This window comes from Rhinolophus sinicus, chromosome 2 (genome assembly GCF_057876585.1).
Source record: "Rhinolophus sinicus isolate RSI-liver-muscle chromosome 2, RSI-T2T, whole genome shotgun sequence".
In the NCBI taxonomy this organism is placed as follows: domain Eukaryota; kingdom Metazoa; phylum Chordata; class Mammalia; order Chiroptera; family Rhinolophidae; genus Rhinolophus; species Rhinolophus sinicus.
Genome location: NC_142502.1, coordinates 2424006 through 2436363, shown reverse-complemented (window position 1 = coordinate 2436363; position 12358 = coordinate 2424006). Strand labels below are relative to the sequence as shown.

Below are 12358 nucleotides of genomic sequence, written 5' to 3'. Positions count from 1 at the left end.
GGGCACTGAGTCCCGTGCCCGGCTCCCGGAGTGGCTCGGGTATGGAGGCTCCAACCCTTCCCCAGCAGCCACAGCCCACACCAGTGCCCAGCACAGTGGGGTGATGGCACTGCAATCCCGAAGGCTGTCTGGGGATGGAAGGCCTATATTTGAGTGTGTTTTTAATGTCTGCCCTTGAGAAAGAACACCCTCTGGACAGCTGAGACTGTGGACACTTCCAGAACCAACCTGCCATTCCAGCCTGGCATTTCCCTGCCATCTTGATCATCTTCAAGGAGTTCCATTTTACACCTATGTCCGTCTTTTCAAGGATATAGGTCTGCAGTTTCTTAAAAACATGGCAAAATATTTACTCATTTCATTTGATAATAGTGAAATCATTTATTGCCATTAAGTTACAGCATTTCAATGTACACGCTGCATGGAAATACAGATGCTTTTTCAAACACCGGCGATCAGAGTTTATGTGTGTGGCCAGCTGTTGGGTGTCTCATGGTCATTAAACGAAAAATCAAGAATTCTGAGGACTTAAGTGCCAATAGTTACAACAAATTTTGTTCTCTTCAGTTTTTCATCAACTCAATTCTAAGAGATGATATACATATTACTGCAGATAAAACCATCATTGGGAATTAATAAAATGATTGCGTATTTGGAGCTAGTCTTTATAAGGAGAATTAAAATACTCAGGACTTGTAAGGCAGCCGTGAGTTGGTTTACAACTCTCAGCTATTTCTATAAAAATTGTCTGGTTAGTAAAAACAGCATCGGCATATTTTGCTCAGCAACAAACATTATTCATGATGGAATTTGTGACTCAGCAGCAGCTGGCAATGCCTTCCTTCCTTTCTAGGAGCCAGTCCGTCATTTCCCATTGTTATGCTGATGGCTTTTTACTCATCCTGGAAATACCAAGAAAAATTCAGTAAGAATCAAAGTTTCACTGCCAGCCTCAGAGGCCTGGAATGCTTTAAGAAGTCACCTTTACGTAATATTTGGCCAATTCTACAGAAACAGTAACATCCTAGTTCATGCACTGTGATAACCTCCCAGTCAGTTTCCAATTCAGCAGCATGTTTCTGCTGGGAATCACGTTTCCCCAGCTGCTCGCACACATCTGTACACTCACATACCCACTCACACCCAGCCCCAAATGCCTCTAAGACAGGATTTAGCTTCATTCCCCCAATTCCTAAAAACAAGAAGAATGCATTGGGGCTTACTCGTGCTTGATAAGCCGTCCTCCCTGAATGAGCTGGGCTACTTCATTTGTGGCGTGGCATGCAAACAGGAGCCAGTTTCGAGGCTGCACCTTGTAGGCAAATCTCATGAACGTCAAGGAGTAACAGCAGAGGGCTGCCAAAATGTCAACGCGAAGGAAAGCAATGACTTACAATTCAGAAGACTCAGAGTAGGCGGGCCACCAGATCAACACCTCAACTGCCTTAACCAAAACAAGAACCCCTTCTGCTAAATACTTTCACAGAAGATCAAAGTTATTGCTTAATGCATGTGTGCACGGAAGACCATCAGACATGTGACTATTCCTTTGTTAGTTATTACTGAACATTTTAGGAACGAGGGTGTTACAGGGAGTGGACAGACATGAGTTCTAGCCACTTCACTGTCCCCTAGTGTTGTTCACAATCCATTACCTGACAGGACTGCTATGCAATCCTTTAAGAATTTTATGAGCAAATATGAGGGTTTCAAGTAAACTTCATGAAACTTTTTCCAAATACAATTCAAGAGGACACATTTTCAACTGGGTGCAGTAAATCTCAAAGGCAGACAGGACCTTAATTCTTTCCAGATAAATATTTCAAAGTCGCCCTGTTTTATCCTCTCCATGGAGAAGTGACATCTTCAACGTGTCCTGTTCTTGGCTTCTTTCTAATAGTGGCTATACTCGCTTATCTGGTGCTACCAAACTGAGATGTACACAGCAGCTGTTGTAATTACCCAGCTAACCGTCCTCCCAGGTATTCAAAGCTGCATACTTACCAAATGTCATCCGTCCACTGATAATCTCTGGAGACTTTTTCATGTCATTGATGGCAGCAATGGGAAGACCCCAGTTGGCAACTGGGCCCCAGAAGTGCTATAAAAAATGAGAAGGGAAAGAAGGAAGAGAGATAAAGGCAGAGCTGTGAACAGCTGCAATTTCTCGTACTTTAAACAATAATGTGAATTATGGGAAACCAATCTTCAAATTTACATATCCTATGGTTCGCTGTTTAACTGATGGGATGGTTAACAGATGTGACTGTCCAAGTGTTTGCCTATGAATCAGCAGTTCTTACAAGGTGAGCCCAAAGCTAGAAAGGGTGTGGCAGTTCACCAAGGTCCTACCAACTTGCAGATGACAATTAAGTAACCTCTGACTGTCCCACTTAGAGAATATTAAAATGAGATTAACTTCTTACATGATTTACTCTTGCCATAACTTTAAAACTGTAACTATTCTTCATCAAGTTTTAAATCAAAACTTCTTTTTTCTAACTTTCATTATTTGTCAATAGCTCTTAAAATGCATTTCCTAAATTGGATATTTTCTGAAGAACCTAATAAGGGAAAAAGTGTTTTCAGCTGTTATGAGCTACATTAAGATCAGAGAACCTACAAATCTACACTCAAAACACCAGAAATTAAGATTGCAAAATACTTTTGAAGCAATAGCAACAACTTAGCTTTAAAATGGACCGACAGTTTTTCACTTGACAATGCAGCCGTGCCAGGATAGCACAATTAAGTTGTCCATGCTTAACAGCAGTGGACCCAACCTAATTTAATTTCTGAGGCGGAAGTAAGACAACTAGCTTTTTCCATTAAATCAGAAATTGTTTCATTAATGTACAATGTGCAAATACTTTAAAATAGGAAAGAAACCACACATTGTTGGCTAACCACCCATTTTAAGGCATCAGGACATTAAACAGAACTTGCCTTCTGCCTGTCAAAGTGTTTAAGATAAATTCAGGCTGCAGAATACATTTTTAGATATTGCATTTTGAATACTGACCAGTAATTAAATTCCAAACATTCCATAAGAAGTGGGAAACCCAGGGAAATCCACGAAAAAATAAATGAGAAGTACGTTTGGCTGATACAGGAATACTGTGAAACATGAGGACGAGGCCCAGGCCTTACACAGCTGTAAAGCGTCAGGGCTCCTAGTGGTCAGCACGGTAAGGGTGTGAGCACCTGAGGACAGCCTGTGAGTCAGTCAGGCAGAGCAGGCACACAGAGGCCTTGAGGTTCTGGGGAGGCCACCTAATCCTCTTGTGTCCAGGCCGGATGTGATCAGAGTGAGATGCTCGCCGTGGGACTTGAATGGTTCTTACACCTGGAGGAGGCGTGGCCACTTCTTTCTTCCCCCGTCACCAGACCTCTGGGGAGTGTCCACCATCCCTACCTACTTCCTTCTTTCCACCCTGTCCCTTTGGGAGTGTCACTTCATTTTCAGCGCTTATTATTCCAGAGTGGTGTTCTTTTCCTCCTTTCTCGACCAGGCCTTTCTCCACTTGCATCTATTTTCACTTTTCCCCTTGTGATCTCTTTCTACTGCTCAGTCCTGCCTGGTGGTCTTGGGGTCTACTTAACGTGCATAGATTCAGGGCTGTCACAGAGGCTGAAGAGTTACTCCAAGAGGGGCACAGAGGTGTCTTCTCTCCCAGCGGGGCCAAGCAGAGGCCACGCATCATCTGCAAACTTAAGGAGCCCGGGGAGATTTCCATCACATGACAGTATTGCAAGTTTCAGTGTGACGAGTCAGGGCTGCATGAAACAGGGCTCTGCATGGTAAGGGTGGGTGTGCGCTGAGTGTGCGCAGTGAGCTGTACAAGGTCAGGATGGGCGTGCGCTGAGTGCACAGTGAGCTGTATAAGGTCAGGATGGGCGTGCGCTGAGTGTGCGCAGTGAGCTGTACAAGGTCAGGATGGGCGTGCGCTGAGTGCACAGTGAGCTGTACAAGGTCAGGATGGGCGTGCGCTGTGAGTGTATAAGGTACAGGGTAAGGACTAGAAGTACAATGACTGTGAACAAGAAGCTATACTTAAAATATGTTTCTTAAAAAGTACATAAAAGGTAAAAATTTCACACTAGTTTACTATGATATCTAACCTTAGAAAATGTAACACCTTTCTTTCTATACCAGGTTCTACCTCTCTCTTCCCTCTTTTGAAGTTCATGTTTGACCTATGCTATGTCAGATAGTCACCAGTCAATGTCTAGGAAAATAAGGAATTTCATGATTACTATTTGAAAGAAATTAACGTATTTTGGATTAAATGGGAAAATACTTTTATTCTATTATAATTCTTAATTGAGAATAAAAGAACATTGAAACAAATGAGTCCCACTATGATCTATTCACTGCTTTGGAATCTGTCTCCATTTCATCGGCTGTCAGGCTCTGTATTGACTGCACGCAATGAGGTCATATTATATAAGCCCAGGACACGTTGGGCTTGCAGAGACATTACCTCCAGAGGACACCGGGGGCGCACTCTGCCTGTAACTCACCAGCCATGGTGACTAGATAGCTACCTCAAGCAAAGGGAGGCAGGTCTGTTGTCCGTAACTTTAATGCAGAAAGTCTGAAAACGCCTGAAATTAAGTAGAAACAATTTTCTTACCGTACTATTTGGTGAGAAATCACAGAGGTTCAGACAGGGGAAACATGGAAAGAAAAAAAAAAAAAGAAAGAATGAAAGAAAAGATCAGATGTTTTCAAAGATTCCGGTTCTAGGTATTAGGTACTTCAACTTGACACGTATTCACGTTTCAGTAACAGAACTAGCGTTAACAGCACACATTCTTTTCTTTACTTGAGAAAGTCTAGAAATATTTCTAATAACAACTTGGACCTAATGAAATGAAACCTTAATTTTATGAAAAATATGCTTCATCCTTAGGGCAGAGCTTTCCAATGGATATATAATATAAGTCACAAATAAGAGCTACATGTTATTTAAATTTTTCTAAAAGGGAAAACAGAAGCCGATTTTAGTATTTATCCGACATATCAAAAGTACTTTAATTTGAACACATAAACAATGAAACCTTATTAATGAGCTATTTTATATTCTATTTGGTACCAAGCCTCTGAGCCCTGGTGTGTGCTGACACGCATGGTCCATCTCAGTCTGGACCTGGAAGCTTGGGGCTCCCAAATGGGACAGCACAGTCTTACAGACCATGTCTTTGAAAATGGACGTCGCTGAGGAACACAGTGCTGCAGAATCCTACTAACAATAAGCTTGCCATTTTCACTTGCCAAAAGGCATGTCATTTTATACGAAACTCTGGAACCTAATGTGGTACCTACCTTTGCAAGGCATTCAAAAATATATGTATTGCATGAATGAATAGTAAAAACTTTCAGTGTTAAATGAACTGGTTTCCTGAACATTAAACTTCATACCATTTAAAAATATATCGAAAATTTTGTAGATTTACTTTAAAGTTTTAAGTAAAAATTACTTTTATTTCTGAAATGGCAATCCTCCTTGATAGGATATAGCTCAATTGTTCTGTTAAGGCAAAAATTTAAAGTTTAGCTACTGCAAGAGTTACCGAAACAAAATGATAAAATCTTTTATAAACAGTCATGTCCAAACAACTCTTCTAGATGTTCTGATTTAGAGGTTGTAGAAGTTGTCATTTACATCACGAAAATATTTGTTGACAGTACTGATAATATACTTCAAACAGGTTCTCTGATGAAATACCAAAAGCCCAGTAAGAGCCTGTCTAATGGATCATGTTCCCGAGACTGTTTCACAGCCAGTCCAGCCTGCGCCCGGGGCTTCTGGCAGAGGGTCGATGCCCTTTGCAGACCAGAGAGCGCAGTCCACCAAGAGTCACCTATTGTGTCATTCTCCTGATCTTGGCACACAGGATATGAACACAGGCCTTTTAGTGAACTATAAATTAGCAACAGCACATTGTTTTCCCCTACAAAAGATGTGTATTTAAAATTTAAAATGCCAACTTGGAGATGGTTTAGTTTTCAATTCAGGACTCTAGAATTGTACACCAGTTCAGATTCTACCCTATTTGACAACAGGTGACCTCAGTACAAACATACAGGGAGCTGCCTTCACACGCTGCTCCATGCAAACGTCCTACGTGAAAATGATCACAAAGGTGATATTGATCACTTCACATTCCAGTGATTTAATGATTGTAGAACAATCCAAGACTCAAGTCATTTTCTAAACATCCTGGTAAACACAGAAATCCACAACACAGCAGCCCTTAATTCTGTCAGCATTGTCTAAAACATGAATCAACAACTCAGTCAAGAAATCTGAAAATCGTATTTGTGCAGAACAAACTGGAAAAAGAAAAAAGAAGCTTCTTAGTACGTATGAGTGTCTGTTCCAAAGAAAGATAAATTTACAAACAACACACACTGTAACTTGGGGACAGTAAAGTAAAAGTGTAAAAAATATCCTTGATTTTCTATTTGGTATGCTGCCTTTATTTCAGTGATGGTTAAGAAAAAAACCCCAAACTCCCAAACGTATAGGTAAAGGTTTTCTTGGGTTCACTTATGACCTGAATTCTCACGGAGACACCTATCTTCCTGGTTGAGAATGATGATGGAGGTGAGGACGAAGGATCTACCCTGTTTCCCTGAAAATAAGACCTAGCCGGACAATCAGCTCTCATGCGTCTTTTGGAGCAAAAATTAATGTAACACCTGGTATTGTATATATTATATTATATTATACTATATTATATTATATATTATGTTATATTATAATATATTAAAGACCCGGTCTTATTTTATACTAAAATAAGACCGAGTCTTATATTAATTTTTGCTCCAAAAGATGATTAGAGCTGACTGTCGGCTAGGTCTTATTTTCGGGGAAACAGGGTACCATGGAATAAACTTGATCTTGTTTTTCTCCTTAATTTGGAACCATGACTGGTTGGGTCAAGGTTTCTTCTAAGCTCATTTTTATTTTCATGATGTCTCCTGGGCATTGCCAATCTTGGCTGTTTCTGATTTTCCTAGAATTGCTGCCAGTAATTGCTAGCTTTCTCTGAAGTACTGTAATTTGGGTAATTCTTAACTTGTTTGCATAATACGAACAGGCTCCGACTGGCAAGCTAGCACAGTCTACTTACAACACCACTTAAAGTGGGGTAGGGTTTTGAGATATTCTAGAGGCAGGTCTCCTATAGGCTGAAGATGCTCACCTGCCTTTCATCTATTCTCAGAAGTTTTATCTAATTTTCTAGTTCCAGTTAAAATGAGGGAGCATTTTAACAATCAGGATGGGTGTTCAACTGCATTTAGTTGGTCAAAACTAAACTGGATGACAGGAAAGAGACTCTTGAGGCCAAGCTCTGCTTTAACACTTGCAGCTTCGTGGTGTATGAAGGCCAACTACGCGGCAGGGAAGTAACAACAAGGGCAGGCGTGGGAGAGCACGGCAGAGAAGAGACAGGAGCAGGAAAGAAGGTGCGCAAAAGTACCTAAAACCTTACTTCTTTTCAAAACCATTCTCGTGCTCCACTATTTTCCTTTAAATTCTAAGTAAACATTCCTGTTTGGGTTTCACAAGTGTGGTGTCAGAAGCTCTCGCGTTTTCTGCATGGTCTAGCTACCACTTTTCTCACAAGGCAGGTGAAGTGTTGAACCAGCTGCTGCCTAAGGTACATTCCACCTTCCCGTTACTCCACTGCAACGTCTCACCTGGTTAACAGGTGGAAGTGCTTAAAGGTCTCCTACAAACGTAGAGGTTACAATCCACTGAGAGCAGGGTATTCTTAACTCAGGATTTTCAGATTTATAAGCAAGCTAAGTAATGATCTGACTTGAATATACTCGCCGATCCGGGTCTACTTAAGAAAACATTCATTGCACATATGTCTAAATACATATGTGCAAATTTACATCTGTTCATATCTCTAAGAAGGGCAGTAAATCTCTAGACTCAAACCCTGATGGACTCAATCATTAAAACATGTCCTACCCCAAAACTGACTTGCTCATTCTCACTTCTTAACCAAAATTCAGGAGGGAGAAGGAGAGGAGAGGCAGAGCATCAATAAGATATCTGAGGAAATAGTTTCTTTAAAATATATATACACACACGTGTGTGTGTGTAAAATATTAGCGATCAGGAAGTTCTTGATTTAAGAGCCTCTCAATAAGGTGAGTAAAAGCAAAACAACAAACTGGTGGGAGGTGGAAAGCGTCAATACGAGTACCGGGAACCCAGGGGTTGCACACAGAACAACAACAAAACACAAATGGGCCACGTCCTGCTGTCGAGCACAGTGCTGTGCATTAAACAGCTACAAAAGCTCAACACGTAGCCCAGGACGCCACAGCCGGACAGCACCAGGGCCGAGGACTCAACCATCACTCAAACTTATCACCTAGGTTCAATAACACCATCATCACATCTAACAAAACTGTCAATAATTCCTTAGTGTGACTTAACACTGACACCCATTTAAATGTCCCCAGCTGTCCCGATACCACCTTTCACAGCTGATTTTCCCAGACCAGACCCAAAGTTCACACACTGCCTTTGGTTAGGGCCTATTCTATTAGATTGGTGCAAAAGTAATTACAAATAATTGCAAAAACCACAATTACTTTTGCAGCTACCTAATATTAAATCCAGTTTCTCCAGGATGTGGGCTGCAGGGGGGTGTCAGCATTTTAAAATATACTTGGGGGGTGTGGGGACAGAGTCCCAGAGAGCAGTTTCCAGGCTCTTGACCTCGCGTGGGGAGGTGCTGGCTCAGGTAGTAGATGGCCATCAGCTGTTACCAGTTAGCTATTAGCCACTAATATAACTGCTGTGCCTACACTGACAAGGGGGTTGGTTGGTGGGCAGAGAAGCGGACGGCAGATCATGACTAACAAGTGCACTTAGCAAGCAGATGGCGGATTGTGGACCATGTGGATCCTACTTCCTGTGCCTCGCCCAGCTGCCAGCGAGACTGGGGTGCAGGAAGACCCCTCGTTGAGGTGCAGGCAGATGTTTGCTTCCTGTGTCTCGACCGGCTGCCATCGAGAATATAGCGGTATGACTCCCCTATCTATGGCTCTGTGGGTGTTCCTTTTTGGCCTCACCATGTCCTGCGTTCTTGTGCGGGGAGTGGGAGCTGAGACCCTGCATTACAGGGGACAACCGGATGGCTCAGTCGGTTAGAGCACGAGCTCTTAACAACAAGGTTGTTGGTTCCATTCCTGCATGGGAAGGTGGGCTGCGCCCCCTGCAACTAAAGATTGAAAACGGCCACTGGACTTAGAGCTGAGCTGCGCCTTCCACAACTAGATTGAAGGATAACGACTTGGAGCTGATGGGCCCTGGAGAAACACACTGTTCCCCAATATTCCTCAATAAATCTTTAAAAAATAATAATAAAATAAAATACACTTGGAAATCCACTTTAGTAAGAAAGACATTTCAATCTTATGCATAAATGTGACTAACAGGAGTTTCACAATCTATGTAAAATATGACATTAAATTTTTGCTGAAAAACTCAACCATGTGACTATTAAAATAACTGTTTAAATTCTAGAAGAACTTTAGGTTAGCAAATGCCTCCAGCCCTCAGTGGGCTGTGAAGGAACGCAGATCTTACTTGGCAGGGGGCGTGCGCCCCCAGAACAAGGCCCGGATCAGAAGGTACAGAACCTCACTTCTGATGAGAAGGGAGCCATAATGGCATTGTCTTCTTTATTCTCCTTTACAAAAGCAAGCAGGGGCTGTGAGCAAGCTTGGAAGAGCAGGGAAAACTTCCCTCTGATAAGTTCTAGAAAGTTTTCTCTTGCTAGGGGAAAAAAAGCTAAAATAAAAGCTTCTGGTGAGTTTTGATACCAGACCTCCAACAGCCTTCAATCAATGATTGGCAGGAATAGTGTGAAATCCCACTGTTGCCAAGAATGGCCAGGAAAATAACGTCCCTTAAAAAAATTAAGTTAGTCAAAGCTTAATTCAATTAAAGTAATACTGGAGGGAGAAAGTACATAAGCATTAAAGATACATGAAGTTAATCTTGGAAAAAAGATTAGATCATATATCAAAGTATTCTACTGAAAAGCCTGGCTTTCGGAAACCTATCTAGCAGAAAAAATATATAAATTTAGGAAAGCAGGGTCAACTCTCTTCCTTGAATGTATGTTTAACAAATTCTTTTTATGTAACAGAACATTAGGTAATCATCAGCGTAATTCTTACATGGATAAGCTGTAAAAACTTTACTTTTAATTATACCAAACAATTTTATCCTTAGTTGTACCTAGCTACCAGAAAGACTCATCGCACAAGGAGGCCACATTAATAAAAAACGAAAGTAACAGTCAAAGCCGTAGGGAACCTTACCTGCGGGGACTAAGAACATATCCTCACGTTACTACTTTGCTCAGCTTTTCCAACACATTAACCTGATCCAGTGCTCGGCTCCACAATACTGACCACGGCTTAATCACAGTCTTGTTTGAGTACAGAAACATCTTTTTTTGCAGTCAGGAGTGAAGCTTTTCTTTCCAAATTTACTCTGCCACAAGGCAGACTAAACTCTTTTCTTAGCCTGCTGCTCTGTAAAATTAGAAGTAAATAGAATTTCTAATAAAATTCATGAGTAGAAGAATTAAGCGTTTTCCGCTGGTAGCAGTGAGTCGCCTTCGCGCTGCACCCTCTGAATAACCACTCGGGACTTCTCGCTCCTCGGCTGCCATCGCTTTACTTCTTTACCACGCTATTCACTAGTGGAAAAAACACGCAGCCCTACGCTTGCCCAGATTTAACATCACACGGAAAAACTAAGAATTAGACTCCCAAGTAAACTGTTTAAAACTGTTCCAAAGTGATAGTACGTATTTTGAAATGAAAGCAAGCATCTCAAGATTAGAGATGAAAATACAATACAGAAAGCGTGTCTTCGGGCCTTTCTGCCCTGAACGCCCTTCGTTTCTGTCGGGAAAGGAAGAGTTAACGGCCAACAGAAGAAGGAAAAGTGCGCCCTTGGAGACACCGTGTTACTTAGGCTGGCGGAGCGGTCGCGTAGGGAAACATCAGGTTTCACCCCCTCCGCTTACAGTTCTCATCGGAAGGCGAGCCGAGCCCGGCACCTTTACCTTCCGTGGCTGCAGAGCGGAGACCGGGCTCACCTGGCGCCCACCGTCAAGGGCGCGGGGCTCGGCTCCCGGGGACGCGCTGCTCGGCTCCGGGGACGCGCGGCTCGGCTCCCGGGGACGCGCTGCTCGGCTCCGGGGACGCGCGGCTCGGCTCCCGGGGACGCGCCCCCGCGGCGCTGCCACCCTCACACCCGCGCAGCTCCGCCCGCTCCCGGCCCCGTCCGCGCCGGGGCGGCGTCCTCCCTCCCGGGCTCCGGCGCGCGCCGCTACCCCGAACCCTCCCCGCGCGGCCCGGGCCCCAGTCCCGCTGCCCCGGAGCCCCCTGCTCCTCATCCCCGACAGCGTCGGACCCCGACTCCAGGTGCCCCCGGTGGTTCCCGCCCCGGGGAGTCGTCACCTCATGAGGTAGTCCCGAAAGTCCTTGCTCCGGACATAGTCCGCCGCCTTCCGCACCAGCGCGCCCGCCATGGCCGTGCCGGACCCCGGGGGACGAACAGGGCTCCCGCTGCAGCTCCTCGGAGCCCAATGACACCCGGCCGAGCGGACAGAGCGGACACCGTCCCCGCCCGCCGGCCCGCCTTACGACAGCTCGGCTTGCCTTACGGCCGCGCCGCGCCGCCCTGCTCTTGGCCTATGGGAGAGCAGACGGTGGGACGCAACGAGCGGATTGGCTCGCACGCCCCGCACACCTTCTCCCCGCCCCTCCGTGGGGCTGGGGGCGGGGCCGGCTGCCGTAAAAGTGGCCTGGCCCGGAGGCGATTGGTGGGCGGTTGCTAGGCACTCGCGGCTCGAGCCCTCCGGATGCGGAGGTGACATTCCGGGGCGCGGTCCTCAAAAGGGCCCTGCAGCATGAGTGTTGGGTCGGTCTTTGCGGCGCCGGAGAACCCCTGCGCGACTGCCCGGGTTCAGCGGGTTCTGGACAGAGAAGTGGATGCAGGGACAAGCGAAGCGGGGTGGCACGCAGCCTCTGTCCCCAGGCAAAGGTTACGGAGTCCGCGGGCGAGCACATCGAGGGGAGCTGGGCGGATGCCCGGGATGTGCGCCGATGCCCGCGCGCCGCGCTCGGCGGCCGCACTGAGTCGGAGAAGACAAACAAGGGGGGTTTCTGTGTTTCAGGGCTTTTTGTTACTGATTTTGTTTTAGATTGGCCCAAAATGTACATGAGTTGAGTCACTTAATATACCTTTGTAAAAGTGTGGGGCACAGGGACCCTCGGACATCGCTGGCAGGGAGATAA

The 12358-nt window shown here is 44.7% G+C and overlaps 1 protein-coding gene across 1 annotated transcript; it reads right to left on the bottom strand.

The window, feature by feature from the left end:
* Positions 1-356: 356 nt before the first annotated feature.
* On the bottom strand, positions 357-11720 carry MPC1 (mitochondrial pyruvate carrier 1). Its single transcript, XM_074333811.2, has 5 exons — positions 11519-11720; positions 8301-8304; positions 2005-2101; positions 1224-1356; positions 357-902 (listed from the first exon to the last, which is right to left on the bottom strand). The coding sequence occupies exons 1-5, from the start codon at positions 11587-11589 to the stop codon at positions 878-880; spliced, it is 330 nt and encodes a 109-aa protein (XP_074189912.1). The 5' UTR covers positions 11590-11720; the 3' UTR covers positions 357-877.
* Between the last annotated feature and the right edge of the window lie 638 nt (positions 11721-12358).